The sequence below is a fragment of the Symphodus melops genome (assembly GCF_947650265.1).
Source record: "Symphodus melops genome assembly, chromosome: 10".
NCBI classification, from domain to species: Eukaryota; Metazoa; Chordata; class Actinopteri; order Labriformes; family Labridae; genus Symphodus; species Symphodus melops.
In genome coordinates, this window is record NC_136700.1 from 8376793 (window position 1) to 8392922 (window position 16130).

The window sequence follows — 16130 nt, forward strand, 5'->3', positions numbered from 1 at the left end:
TAAAAAAACCTCAGTGCAGCGAGGTGAGTGTAGGTTGGTCTCACTTCAATGAGCTAACAGCCTATAACTGTAAAATAAAATGGCTCTAATATTGCTGTAAAGTGTGTGTGGTTCTCGGTGGTGAGTTTATAGTTACCTCACCGCGCTCCAGTGTATTTTACTCTTCCCATGGTATCACTGTAATATTCCTTATACACTCCTAGTGGGAATTATTGCGCGTCTTTAGTGCTCAGTGGCAATCTATTACACTTCTGACATTTCTTTTTTTTCTTCTTCCCAATGCCGCTGTAATATTCCTATATCATTTTATAGGCCTAGATGTCATTGCAACATAATGCAGCCCAATATGATCGCAAGCTCCCTGCTTGAGCCCTCCCTCCCTCCTCCTCCTCCTCCTCCTCCTCCTCCTCCCATGTGTCTACATTTTCATCCCATGGCCGTCTCTAGGTGATTTAGCGCCGCCAGTCTCAAGCAGGTGTCCAACATGGCGATCACGGGGAGCGGATCTCTCGCTATTTCTCTCTCTGTTTTCGTGATTTTGGCGGCGTTTCTGCAAAAAGGTAAGAGTTTAAGGCTTTATTTTAGGGTCTGGGATTCAGTATTTCCTCCTCTTTCCAAAGCGTAAAGCCGGGATGGTATAGCGGGTAGAAGTTGTGGTGCGTTTGCGCGCTGGATGCGCACAAGCTTCCTTACAAATCTCAGCATCACTTTCTATCGCTTTGGACTCCACAATTTCCACGCTGGTTCTAGGGACTGATGGGCTTTTTATCTCGCGGTTTTAACGCACATTTATTGTATTTTTTACTACGTTATAAGCTACGAAGTACCGCTGTAAAAAAGTAATGTTAATGCTTCACAATTGCAAATGCGCAGTTAAAGTATATCACCGGGAATAATCGTGTGAAATGTACTTACAGTATAACCTAAAGGACAAGTTAAAAGCCTTGCACACGTGCATCTTATATGACACAACACGACTCAAACGCACTCCTTTACATTAGTGATGATTCCGCATAATATTCGTAACTCATCAGCAATGACATGAAATGACTTAAGTGTGAGCTTCACGTGCATGTTTGGAGCAAAAACACGCATTGCAGCTCTAGTCTCGCAGTGTCCTCTGTCCGCACAACCGCAGCCTCCGATAGCAGAGTGTGTGTGTGTGTGTGTGTGTGTGTGTGTGTGTGTGTGTGTGCGTTCCAGTCCGCAGTCTTCACTTCTCCTCCCGTCAGAGATGTAAATCTGCTGCATGATAAATCAGGAGCATTGCATTTTCCCTCTCTGTTATCTCTCGCCAGTTGCATCAGTTGCATGCATCAGTGTTTCTCCCTCATTTTTTTTTTTTTTTCCTCCTGGAAAACGTTTCTGCTGTCAATAACTGACGCACGTGAAGCGGTTAAATGTCACTTTGCAGCCGCTTTAAATCCCTCCCAGTGAGGAAGAGGGATATGTGTTGTTAATCGTCCGGGTTATAACAAAAAACAAAAAACGGCACGCAACAGTTGTGATATACTTCCTTGAGTTGAGACTTCCTGGCGGTTTCATTTCTCTTCTCGATGCCAAGCAGTGTAGCTTACAATAGTGGTATCTGCATCAGCCATCAACAGGTCTGATGTGTGTTTGTTCGAGTCTGTGTAGTGAGTGTAAGATTTGTAACCTGCTCCACTCGCTTCCTGCTTTTATTTCCCAGTTGTTGAATTTATTACGACTGGCGTTGAATAGCAGTTGAATGACATTCACAGCATTGTCTTGAATCTCCCTGTCACACTTGTAAACTCACAGTCAAATAAAAGAATCCATCTTGAATGCTCAATAACCTCAAGCTCAGAGCACAGAGAGGTGCACCTTCAGTAAAAGTGATGCAGCATTTGAAATCCCCAAACAGGAGATGATGATCTGACCTCAGGTTTTTCATTTGTTTGTTTGTGTTTGTGCCAGATGCTGCCTGAAGCAAAGAAAGGAAGGGCCCTGGCTGTTGTTTTGTGAAGTGCTGACAATCTGCTTTTTGACAGCCTCCAATTTTTCTTTGTTAATGTTCCAGAATCCGATTTGTCTGCTGAGAGGGGAAGAGTCCCACTAACTAGATGCCGCTTGACACTAGTGCAGTTTAGTCTAGTCAAGGAATACAGAGGAGAGCGGGCTAATAAAAGAACGATTTGGGTTTGTTATTCTTTAAGCATGTAGAAGAAGTGACACCTCTCTTCTGTGCATCCTGTTATGAAACCCTGAAACACTTTGCATCTGAACACAAAGAATCTGTCTAACAGTGCTCCGCTCCCCTGCTTCTCCCAGGGCTCGGCCTGTTGTAGCAGATCAGATGGTCAAATTTCAGAAGGTTGCATAATCCTGCTCTGTGCCAGCTTACAGTCATTCGTCAGGGCTGAGTGATGTTGAAGTGGATCAATACAAGCTGTCATGCAGCCTCAAGGCGCCGCTGAAGGACGGCATCTCAGAGAAACAAAAGGAAACGTACAGTTGTTACGGGTCTCTTGGTTGCCAGCTGGCACGTGACTCGATGAGTAATTGAAGATCTCTTGCTGCTTACGGTGGGCTCTGGCTTTGAAACAGATACCGCTCAAATCTGCGAACAGAGTGCTGCTCTGCCCTCAATTTGGGTTGCCTGCACTGTGTGTGTGTTCTGGTGGTTGGAAGTGTTTATTTCCTCAGTTACCTTTTTCTTTCTTTTTTGTCAGTGGTGCCAATGTGTTCTCATCCCAGGTGTTTGAATACTGATGCACCTTCCCTGGTCCTTAGCATCCCATACAAAGGCACACAGGATACTCTGTTTTGTGACTCGTATGTTAATGTTTGTTGAGTTTTAAAGTGAAAAAACGATTTGGTTAAGCGATGAAAAAAGTTTGAAATTCAAGTTAAATTGAAACCTTGATTGATTTTTGGTGTCACGCTAAATCTTTCTTTAAGGCCATGTAACTCTGAGCATCTCATCATGTTGCAGAGGTTTTCATTGGAGTTGTTTTTAATGCCGGTGCAATGCAGATGCCAATTAAGGTTTACTTTTTGCGTTTGTGTGAGAGACATTAAGTTTTGTGAGACATTAAAATAATGGATCAGAAATCAGTCAGGTGGCACCATTGCCTCATTTAAATACAATATACTGAGTTTTGACAGTTTTGTAAACTTTTTATTTTTAATTTTTATTTTTTACAGTCAGATCAGGTGGAGACTTTTCAGCACCAAAACGTAGAACTACATTTGGTCAATCATCTTTTTCAGTAAGAGGAACACATTACCATCTGAAATTAAAAACCTGACGGAGTTCCAGGTTTTTAAGACAGACGTCAAAGAGTAGCTGAAACTGTATGAGCACTGACTGATTGTTAGAATAATCCTTTTACTGTTTGGTCTTATTTTGTCTCTTGTTTGTATTAAGTTTATAATTTCTGTATGTGTATATAAAATCATTATTTGTTTCATCACTTTAAGTCTTGTGATTTGGTTTCATTCCTAAATGCTTAGCCAGGGACAGAAAAATCAACCCAGACCACCAGTGCAGATACAGATTTTTTGTTTTTGTTTGTATAGTTACTGTATGTTAAAAGGGCTGGCAGGACTCCAGATTAAAGAGTCAAGAATTAGGCTTTATTGCTAATCCTGAGAACTTTGGGCTCTTTTTCAGAGGTTGTGTGCAATTGTGACAAAAACATGTGTGAATAACTAAAAATCTATAATATGTCAAAAATAAAATCCTATTTCTGAACGCTGAGGTCATATTTCAGTCAAACTTCAACGTTTACCGTTACACGAGGTAGAGAAAATAGGACATTTGTGTTTTTGGGATCCAGATATAGGAATGAATTAATAATGTAATTGTTACAGCACATCGGCACTCCCCCTGTAGCAAACCAAAGCCATCTCTATCCTCCATCTGTGTAAAATAGCTCTAACCGGGCTGTACTCTGTTTCAGGATAAATTTAATACCCCACTTAATGGCCCATTCATATGTGCTCCGCTCGTGAAGTATTTCATCGCCTGTACATTGAGATCAGCGCAGTACATCATTTGTAAGAATAATAAACTCTTCTATTTAAAGAAATTGAATTTATTGCTCATTAAATTTACATTAAACTCTGCTTAATAAGCCCCACTCTAATTGCAAGATAATGCATGGCACTACTTTATGTGGTGGCAGCTAATCATACCGTTAAAAAGCGAGGGACTTGCAGAGAATTGGCAGCTGATGCATGGAAAGGAATTTAGCCACTGGTTTCAGATGTAACAATGGAGGCCATGTGGATATCTTTGCACACCTCCGGCCTCTGGGTTTTCTGCTTTTTTGTGTGTGCAGTTGTGAAGGTCTTGCTGGTAAATTGAATGTATTCAAACCATTACCGCAATCATGCTTTTCACTTTTTGAGATTTCTTATGAACAGGATGTGAAAGCAGAGGGTCCTTGCAGTTGTAAGTGAATAGCAGATTAGTGTTTGTCCATACAGGTCAAAGGCTGCAGCAAGCTAGCCTGAGAGAAGTTGGTTGTGGAGCTCAATGTTGGTGGGGAAAAAAAGAAAACTCTCTTTTTATCCTTGACTTAATACACTTTTTTTTGCTTTTGAAAGGGTCCAATCTCCTCTCAGGAACATCACCTTGGGTGCTTGATACAAGGGTTTTTCTCCACATAGTGGGACCTTGGAGTAAACACTGTATCTGCTAGTTTTGTCGAGGTCACAGGAGCACTGCTTTAGACATTTTTATCACTTTGAAAGATGTTTTAAAAAATAAGAGAATTTTTTTTTCTTCTTCTAGGCTCCCGATCACTGAAGATCAGAAATAGGTGTCTCTGTCCATTCGTCTGTGTGGAAATGTAGTAAACAGTCAATTAGGAGAAACTGACAGAAGACAGGTTCTTTCATGACGGTGAGGACAGAAGCTTCCATTCATGACGCTGCTCTGGTAATGAGGGGGAGAACTGATGTCTCCGCTGATGAATATGACATTGTTCTCTGTGTTCCCTGAATTTTGAGAGACCTCACTTTATTGGATACCGTGCTTAGCAATGACAATCAAGCCCACAATGAAGGAAAAAAAAAAACAGCAAATCTAATGTTTTTGTTTGGAAAAGGGCAGAGAGTGCACATTAGTACGGGTGATGGAGCAATTACAGAGCCTCCATTAAGGCTTTGGAGCATTAGAAGCACTGTACTTTCTAATTGAAGACATCTATTGGGCAGATATGCTTTATAAAACAAGAGCTCAACATGATTCAAACTATATCTTAAACATATTGACATCCTGAATGTATGTCCTGGGAGATTTTGGGAAAAGTTTTGAAGATCATCCTCATCCACAATATTTTTCATCACACTGGCAAAAAGTTACCATTTCATTAATTATTTAATGTAGGGCTATTGGCGCCTTATTAGAGACCACATTTTTCCTCAGATATTTCTCCAGTGTTTCAGATTTTCAAAATCAAGTTGCACTGACTGGTGGGAAAATCCATCTACAGCTGAGTCACTCTCAGTGCTGCATGCTCCTCTGCTCCTTACATCACACAATCTTGTGATGTGCTTTAACGGGGCGCCTGTAGCGTAGTGTTTTATGCGCGAGCCTCATGTACGGAGGCTATGGTCCTCCAAGTGGGCGGCCCGGGTTTGAATCCGATATGTGGCACCTTTCCCCCATGCCATTCCCCACTCTCTTTTTGCTTGATTTCTGACTCTATCCACTGTCCTATCTATTCAAATAAAATCCCAAAAAATATTTCCAATTAAAAAAAAAAAAGTGAAATAACGGAATAGGAAAGGAGTCAGCTAGGAACATCCTTAGTTGTTAGTGGCAATTGTATACTGATATATTTTTATTTTAGCAGAACTGCTTCCTGGTGCTGAAAATAATGATACACTTTCTCGCCATCTGTTCCTGTAGGTATAGTTAATCTTGTTGAAAGCATTGTGATGGTAGTAGTAAATGTTACAACATGAAAACGTTAACTTTCAGCTCAGAGCTCAAGAGCAGTCTTTCTGATTCTGAGTTTTTCTAATTTATTTAAAGGCATGTAAACATCAGGCATATGACCTATGTATGTTCACATTTGGCTGCCATTTTTACCTTGTCAGAAAGAGTCATCTCAATAATTTTACCAAATCTTTCTTCCATCTGCTATTTGAACAAAACATTAAACAGTAGGAGTCTTTCAAGATTAGATAAGTATCAGAGCACAAGTCACAACATTAAGACTAAATAATAGCTGATCAATGGGGATGAGAAAAGACTCTTTCTGAGAAAGAAGACTGAACCTCTGATCAATAAATCCAGTTATCGAGCTCTCTCTAATCCACTGCTCGAATTGAAATGGAAAAGGTTCTTTTGCTCTGCGCAGTGTTTGTCTGGTTTACGAGGAGAGGGCTTATCATTATAAAGTCTGTTGTTTTGGTCACCTTTAGAGATATTGAGTTGGGGGCTGTTTGGCCATCCCCAGCCCCCTTTTGGACCAAATCCAATCTGCCGTGTCCACTGTGGATTGATGGCAAGCCTTTCATTCACATGGAAATCTGAAGGCGAGAGCTTTTTTTTCTTCTCTCTCTTGGTGGCATCTCAGGAGCAGATAACAGGAAAGCAGCGGTGTTTCTCTATCTCCTCTCTGGGCTTGTTTGGGCAGATCTCGGCCAGATAAAATAAAGACTGTGTACCTAGAGTCCTGTGTAAGCAGCTGCACACAGGTGGAGGTAATGCAATGCCGCTGCAGAAAATCCAAAGTACACGGACGTTGAACAAGTCGGTGCCAACAGAATGCAAACACCACACTAATTAATACATTTGGCATTGCTTATAGAAAGGCAATGTGATGCTGATGCTGTAAAAAATACTTTTAAAAAATCTAATTTCCCCAGCTTTTTTTCTATCACATAAGGATAAGTACTGTACCTGCTTAACAGCCTCCTGGAATCACTCCCTTCCTTTCTTGTCAGAGAGCTGTTTGCAAATGCATTTATGCAGCCTGAATGAAATATTATTTCCTTACACAGCAAGATGGAGCGAGAGACTCGGGGACAACATTAGAATAGCCTGGTCCTTTCGACTTTCTATGTTTCTTTTCAGCAAAGCCTCCATTGCATGCTAATGCTCCTCCACTTTTATTTGAACAATACTGTAAACTCATAAAATAATGTATTCAGGCAGAAGCACTGAAGTAATGAATACCTCAGTGAGAATGGCCAACTTTGAATGAAATATTAACTTTTTAACAAACTGATCCATCATTTTAAGAGAGGAATTGCCGGTGTAGTCGGACCAACGGCCAAAAATCCACACACTCAACACTTTTAAGTGACATAATATAGCGAAAATATAAAAAAAACATACAATTAAGTAGTTTTTAAAGATGGAATAATGTATTGTTTGTTTGTTAGAATTGCTGCTTTGGCTGTTTTTATGGAGAAGACCTGATTTTAATATCCATATTTACATTGAATGTGCATTTTTTAAATGTCTTTAATGTTTATGAAAACATAGAGGAGCATTATATGACATTCACCATAAGATGAATGCAAGCCAAAATCATAACACTAAGAATTATAGAACACTGGACGAATAGTTTAACATTTTCATAAGTATGTTTAAGTGTTCATGCTGAGAGGTAAATGGAAAGATACCAAGCCGGTTAGCCTAGTTTAGCTTAAAAAGTGCAAACAGGAAAACTTCTGACAAAAGAAATTCTGCCGAGAGCTCTTCTTTAGATCACAAAGTTACTTTTTTTTTTTTTTTTTATCTTATAACCCAGACAGAGAAGGTCCTGATCTAGAAATAGTCTGGCATAGTACTCCTCATAACAGGCCTAAGTGCTGGTTTTACTGTTAGATTTTTTTGTATGCATTAAACACAGTAAAATGAGCCAAATGAGTTTTTTTGTATTAATACATCACTAGCTATGAATTCATTTCACCTTGCTGCTTGTTATGAGCTGAACATTTAGAGTTATATCCACTTTCAGTCAACTCCACACAAGAAAAAAACAGAAAAGAACAAAACAAAACAAAAAACGCTACATCTTAAACTGGATTGGGATATTGGAAAAATAGAAAACAAATTTTGCTTTGTATTGATCCAGTATGATTTTAGACAAATGGCTCTTTCAAATCCTAATTTACTCCAGGTAATAGTTAATAATCTAAATGGAGAGCTTGAGAGATATTTTAAGGAAAGCCCTAGAAGTATTACTTTTAAGAACATAAAAGATAAAATAATTGTTTGAGGATTGGCAGTAGATGCAGAGCTGCCTCTCAAGGTGAATCATCAGAACATTTTCAAGGTGTTTACAGAAGGGCGCTGCTGTCTGACAGGTTGGTACTTTCTGCCTCAGGGGCATCATGATCTTGAGTTATCAGCGAGACAATAGACCCATCTTAATTACTCTCAGATACAGCCCTATAATCTGTCATTGTCAGGCTGATCAACAGTGTGCAAAGCGAACACTGAGACTCATTCACCCAAACCATAGCCTATTGATTACTGCTCATACTTGAGACATTGCACTGCAGAGCGACATGGGAGGCAATAGAGCTAATGAAAGAGGGAAACTCAAAGACACATTGTTTACATCTGCGATGACAGGGAAATGTATTCAGGGGGAAATATGGCCTTGATCCATTTGCTCCCAAATAGCTGTCGGTCTGCAGCTAACAAGGGAAGTGGCTAAACCTCGTGCTGGCAAACCATCAGCTGAGGTTCAGATGTTGAGTTTACAGCACAACAGCTTTTCAGTTCTGTGCTTACCATGACAAAACCTTTCAATTTCACAGTTTTTTCTGTACATGGGGCACGCAACATAACTGCTAGGCTATTCTTGATTCTCAGTTACTCACACTTGTGTTATTATCTTTTTATCTAGGGTTTAGTCTGGCTTTGTTGATGGCTTTGGTGATTGAATGCGTTATTTAAATGCTGTACATGGAGTGGCAGCCATCATGCCTGCACAAAAATAAAGAAAAAAGTCAATGTGCTATGACATTGTTTAATATTGGTATTTAGTGAAGCTTTGCGTTAGTTCATGCAAATCATGGAAGTCATACACCCCAGCTCTAATTGCTTCTAATTACCAATACACAAATCACAGCTCATTCTCGTCAAGGCAGTCCATTTAAACACAACTTCCATCCCACTGACCTCGGCTGCATCAATGTTGCACACACTCCGCTGCTGCTGGCAAGGCTTTGCCTCCACTACCTCAGCCGCCCGCTTTCTGCCTCAAGCCTTTGGTTCACCCTTGCAGGGGTTCAGCTCTGTGCTCCCTGGAAAGATGTGCTATGCTGCTCAGCTAACCCAGGGAGCACCATTTGAGCAGAGCCTTTAACGGCAAGCAAAACTGTCTTTCCATTTTTGCAATGAAGTGGCTAAATTTATGACAGGACTGTTTGTTACTAAAGTAAGACCTCATATAAGCTCAACTGCTAACCTTTTTCTTTGTTTAAGACATGAAAATGAATTCAAAATATGCATGAAAAAATATCACCACTTGTTTGCCTTTACTTAATCTGAAGGTAGTTTTAGATTCATTTGACTGCATCCAACACCAAAATGGTGTTAAGCTAATCATCATTCGTGCTCCACCCAACAATTAAAATGAATACATTCTAAGTAAAAAGGCATGCTTGTACATAATAAATAATTGTACTTATTAATTGTGATGAATTCAGACTTCAAGAGGGGAACAAAAGTTACAACCAAAGCAGCATTTAAAGCAGTTTAATGTCAAACTTTTGATTCTCCTTCTTTCTTCATTAATCCAATAATATTGTATTTAACTTTTGTTTTTGCTTCCTTTGGGAATTTCTGTATTTATTGTTATTCTCTCCTCTCTCTTCTGTTTTCCCCCCACTGGGTTTAGTAGAAGTGATGGGGTTTGTTGAATCTCTGTTAATGAGCTGTGGGCCTTAATGGAGTCAACAATGCAACATTTTTCTTAATCATTATGTGAGTTGATGGGGTTTTTTTTTGTTTCCTTTGTCTCTACACCACTTTATAACTTCCTTATTAAATCTGTTCGAACGTATATGGAAAAAATAAACAGTTCTGCTGTTAAAAGTACTCACATTGGACAGATCTCAGTGGCAGACCTTCATTAATGCTATTCATTTGTCAAGATAAGCCGATTCCACATGTCAGATTTTCACTCCGAGTTAATTCTTTCATCTGTGCTTTGTTCTTTGTTCCACCAGTGTAACAACTCTCCGAAAGAAGAAAAAAATGAGTCATATTTGCATATATAAATATATTCTCCAGCAAACTATTTTCTGACGCTGCTTTGATGATCCGCTCTGAAGTTTTGTGTTTAATTGTAAAAGACCACACCCACCAACAACACACATTCTGTCTATTATGACATAATGTTTGTTATTATTCTGTATAATAACTGAAATGATAAATCATTTATTTGTTAAGAGACAAGTGTGGTGCAAGAAAACCTGTGCCATACATATTTACAGCCAGAGTTCATTTGCAATGCTGGTCCCTTAATGGGCCTTTAAAATACATAAAACTGAACAACAGATGCACCAAACAAGCACAGCGACAAAAAGACAGTTTAGGAGAGAAACTATCATACAAAAAAGTTTAACAGGAAGAGCCAAATCACACTTAACTACAAGTCCTCTTTGCGATTGTTAAAATTGTTACTTTTTGGAAATCTTTTTTTTTTTAAATCAAGACATAAATGCCTTTCAGCTTCACATCCATGTTAAATGTAGTTTTCCCTGATTTCCCAAGTATGATGGGCATTTATCCCTAAACTGTCCCTTCTCTTAAGAATTTCGAGCTACTCTTGTTGGCAGCTCCAGTGCTTGCTGTCTCTGTAGTGAATGTCTGTATTAGATGCTAAAGCAGCACTATTCATGACAAACTCGGAAGAAGCAGAAAGATAAAATGTGTGCATGGGAAAGGTCAGCTAAATGACAGAACATTGGCACTTCTGCAGCTCAGTACACACTTATTGCAAGTTAAGAAGTGACAGCTTCTGAGCAGCAAGGCCCTTTATTTTTGTCGACAGTATACACAAGCTGACGGTGCAAGAAAAGTCTCTCTGCATTCAGTGCTCTTTCTGCAATCAGGCCCTCATTTAGTTCCAACATCCAATGATACTCGCATAAATGTAATTGGTGATCGTAAAACTGCATTCCAATTGGTTTCTCTATAAACCTCCGAGGCAGAACACATGGCAGCGCTCGTTAGCACAAAAGCGAGTTTGCAAAAAAAGTCTGCACATGTCTGACTTCTTGCAGTGTGCGCATAAACGACACATGGGAACAGTACGAAGTGAAATGTACAGACACAGCTTAACCTCTGTGTGCTCATGTTGCGTATGAATCATGTATGGATTTTTTAAAAACTTTTTCCAGTGTTGCTCGCTCTCTTGTGAGAGCTGTCAGTCTGCTTAATGAAGGTACAGCGGATGTACATGTAAATAAGTCTGGGCCATTTACTCAAGAGATCTAGTATTCATGCAGCCACAACACAAAGCACAACTTGCACTCTTATTCCCTTGAGGCACTGTGCTTTATGAACAAGATTGTCATTATTTGTGAGTCATAAACAAGGTAATTACTTGAAATCACCCTTTTAATGCTACCACAATGTTTTACTGCTAGTCTAGCAGCTGGGCATATGATGCACACAGACTCACCATAATCTATTTGATAGGTTCTTATAATAATAATAATCATCATCATGAATCTAGGTAAAAAAATCAAAAGAGAAAAAATCAAAACCTTGTCATTTTTTAAATTATGAAATAGGAAGTTGTTCTTGAGGGCCTTAAACTACCTGTACAATCATGAAACCATGTACAGGTTTTGTATGGCTCTGTGATCCCATTTTTGTATACAAAAAATGGCTAAGAGACATTGTCCTTTTTTCTAAGATTTATTGTGGGCTTTTATGCCTAAATTATTAACAGAGAGATAGAGATAGAGGAATGACGTGGGAAAGGAGCAGAAGGTCGGGTTGGAACCTTGAGCCACTTGGAGAAGCAGTCTCCATAGATGAGGCTCACCAACCTACCACTCCTCAGGGACAGTGCCATTTTAACCTGACAGTTAAAAACAGAGATTGTTTTGCCATTTCTTCCTGAAGATTAGATGGCCGCTGTCATTTTTATATAAATTAAAATGATAAACTACATTTGACAAGCATTCATTCCACTTATTTGCTTATTTTTCAGCGCAAATCTGAGTTAGATGGTTATCAGCAGCATGAATAAAGTGGTTGGTTGGCATTCGTCTTTGATGAATTTGAATATTTAGTATAAATATGTTTGATACCAGAAAAAAACTGGTTAGAAATATGAGACAAAATATATTTACTTAGCTCAGAGCCTAAAACAGACTTTTGTTAGTTTAAGTCAAGGGGAAAACATTTGAGGTGAAAGAGCTGCTCTTTTAAACAGATTTCATTAAATGTAAACAGGGCTGGCCTAGGGATGTCATTAAAAAAGAATAGCATGTCTAGACCTCATAAAAGCCAACACATATTGTTATTTCCAAAGCAGCAGGAGTTATTGCCTGTGAGCACTAAGATGACATCCATCAATTTAGAGTTTTATTGGAAAATGCAGATGGGCTGCTTGGGAGATGTAAATGATTTACTTAGCATAAAGTTTTGCTTGAACAGGCAGGGAGATAGCGTAGTTAGAGAGGGCAGGGAAGTATGAGTGTGACAAAGGCTAAAGCTGATTTCCCCGAGCCTGGGAGAAACGCGATGTGTGCATGAATAAGTAGGCCGGACCTGCACGACGTGGATTATTCTGCTTCAAATATCAGTAGACTTAAGGGTTGTCAAATGGCATGCATGTGTAATGAGCTTGTTGTACATGATTTCTTTTTGTCACTTGTGCCCAAATGTCACATCTTCTAAGATTTACTCTGATTGTTTCTCACTGAGTGCACAAATTGTCTTTTTTTTTTATCTTCCTGCCTTTTTAAATTGAACGTTCAAGGCCAATTGAACTAAACCTCTTCACATTTAAAATTCTTTTCATTGAGTTTTTTTTTTACATGATGGAAATCGAAAACTTTTTCTGTAATGAGGACAGTTTATACAATAGAAATCAGCGCACAGACCAGACTGCTATTAATGTCACTACTGCCCGTCAGCGCAAAAATGACACAATGCAATATGTGGTGCGACCAAAACCGGAATAAATCAAGTGAGCCTGAAAATAATTTTTGGAGTTTGAAGTTTTGTAAAATTCCTCACTAAATATTTGAAGTGCTCCAGCTTCAAAGCAGAGAGTATTTGCATGCAGTTGTGTATCATGCTGACACGTTGGCCTCATCTTTCAGTAAATCTCAAATCTACATTTATTCAAATGTGCTCAGTGCGCTGAAGGTTGACACTGCATAATCCATCAAAATGTTCCATTTGAAGAGAGGAGTTTGAATTATTGGAATCATCAGAGAGCAGCCTCGTGTATAGCTCGTGTTTAGGCGTCAGATATTTGTGTAGGAGCTGCTGGAAGTTTTCATATTGTAGAGAACACAAAAATATCAAAACATCTATGGATAAATACGGCACTAAATCATCTCAGCGATGAACCGAAGCCTATTTTAAATCAGCCAGGATTTTTTCTTTTATAACCCTTCAGTGTGCAAGCCGTGCTTTCATTTTATCCCTGTATATCTTCGAAAGAAATAAAGTTTTGCTTATTATAAAGGGAACAGAAAAGTATTTTTGTGACGACCGGGACTGAAACTCTGAATTGAGAAGTTGACATTGGACTACTTGAAGTCTTGATTGCACCTTTATTTGAAAGAGCTAAAAGGAAACTCGTCTGCGATTCATATTAACACCTTCAAATCGGAGCACAGCTGGCCTGAACAAGTACTATAGTATTTTTACAATTATCTATTATCTATATAATTTAAACAGACAAGAAACAAAAGGAGTTTAACACTTAATTAATTCAGTCATAAATGTAGATCCTGACATTGATTTTGAGTCTTTCCTCTTGTCTTATTTTGAGCCTTGGTATTTTGTTTGTTGGTGCTGTATAGGGAGTAACTGAACAATAACTTACATATGATAATGTTATTGTATTTTTCAAGTGGGGAAAAAGCAGGGGCCAACTTTATAGAATTGTAAATGAGACATGACATAACGTCTAATTTTTGGACAAATTGTTTTTGCTTTTTTCAGTACCCGACGGACTCACGGTCACGGTCCTCACTGTATCTTGCATGCAACATTTGAGAGTTGATCATTGAACATTTTAAACAGCAAAGGCATATAAATGAGGACAGAAAGGTAAAGCTACTTTTTTAACTCTAAATATAAATTACTGATGTCCTAAAGTTTAAATTCTCCAGTTCTAAAGTGTAAAACCTCCATTTGTCGCAGCAAAAACGTGTAAGATTGAATATTGACGAGAACAAAGCGGATGTTTTTCAACAGATGTCTCTTCAGTGACTTCAGTCAAGGCTGCCAGTGGCTCCAACATGTTTCTATGTGAAGCTGGCATTCACACAGATCTCAGCCCTCCGCTTCATGTACGTATTACGGCGCTGGAAAGCAGCTTTTGTCCTTCTCTTTGTCCAATCTCAAGGTTGGAATGTGTTGTTAGGGACTCAGGACTACAAAATTAATTTGCAGTATTTTTTTCTGTGCCTCGGCTTATTAAGGTCAAAGTTTATTACCCTTTATTACCCTTACTCTATGTCACATGTCTGTGACGCTGGATCGATCAAAACTAGATTCTGTTGATTACTTTCAACTTCAATAGTGTTTACTCGGAAATAAAATATTTATCTTTGCCAGAATGCAAAGACCTACTCTTTGTTTTAACCACAGCACAACCTTGTCTTTTCATTCCCAACTGATTGAACGAAAAGCATCCTCGCGCCAAATCCAATTGGACTTGATGAAGCAGGGAAAAACCCTTTTTAATTGAGTCTTTGACATCAGGCCATCCTGATGAGTCATTTTTTTTAACAGCCTTTATCTTTAAAACCTTGGTTAAAATAAAAATGAAAAAACTCTTTACTTTCTTGGAAAAGCTCGACATTTTGGGCAATATTCTCATTTTGAATTTGAGAAGACTGATAGCGCTCCAATTTCGCTGGTGAGGAGATGGTTGGATAAACTGAGTATGCAGACTGGAATCAGGAAGAAACAGTCGGTATATCTTCAAAACTGAAGCACAAGCCTCATGCCAGTACATCTTTAACTCCCTTATAAACACATGATACAACACCTTTTTTTTATGAACAAAACCACCAGACTGTGGTCAAACGGAGAAGTTTGAGGCTGCAGACTAGCAGGTTCTCCATGCTGCCAGTCATAGATGTGAGCAAACCATCTGCTGATTAGCTCCTGATAAATCCTGCAGGAATGAGATATACTGTATTCTATGATTCACCGATAAAAGTAGATGTCTTCTTTTTTTAAATGTACCAGCTTAGCTTAAGGCAGATTTATATCTGTGGTCCTATTAACAGGTCATATTTGGGTTTTTTTTTCCTGGCTCAAAATGAGGCGTTGGAGGAATCAGTGCTCCCTTATTTTTATGTGCATATAATGCACTGTGTATACTGGCTCAACATGTTTACAAGCAACATTAGCATTCTAATAATTGTGTAATTTAATGACAGACACACCTAATTTATTTGAAAGATAAATGTGCCCTTTTCATAATTAAAATCGTTCCATCATAAATGCTAACATGTTCATTTCCATGGTTAAAAACGAAGATGTTGCATTAAATTAAGCTTTGGCGTGTCTAGGGGTTTGTGACCCTGATTTTAAGTGTCAAACGCAACAATTCATGGTGTATTTTTGTGTACCGATTTTGGCATGGTGGATTTCAACTTTCACACTCAGATTGAAAGTGTTATCCATCACATGGAGGCTGATGAACATGGAGGTCACAGAGAGAAGTTTACTTCCTCCACTCAGCAGTTTTTTCACCTTACAGAATTCTACATTTGCTGTTTTTTTTGTGTGTTTTTTTTAATGTTTATTTTTGAGCTTTTAATGCCTTTAATGCAAAGACGGGACAAAAGATAAGAGTTGGAAATATGGAAGAGAGAGTGCGGAATTTTTTTTAATTTTTATCTTCTTATTTTATATACTTTATTAATCCCAGAGGGCGAAATTGTGGTTCGGAATCTGTTATTCTAGAAGTACA

General features: G+C 38.7%; 1 protein-coding gene across 2 annotated transcripts in view; it reads left to right on the top strand.

The window, feature by feature from the left end:
• Positions 1 to 429: 429 nt before the first annotated feature.
• cadm1b (cell adhesion molecule 1b) overlaps positions 430 to 16130 on the top strand; it is a 151082-nt gene continuing 135381 nt past the window's right edge. For both annotated transcript variants that reach the window (XM_079353696.1, XM_079353697.1), the window contains exon 1: positions 430 to 560. In XM_079353696.1, the coding sequence (XP_079209822.1) occupies positions 485 to 560 (76 nt within the window). In that variant the 5' untranslated portion in view covers positions 430 to 484. The remainder of the gene's footprint in view (positions 561 to 16130) is intronic.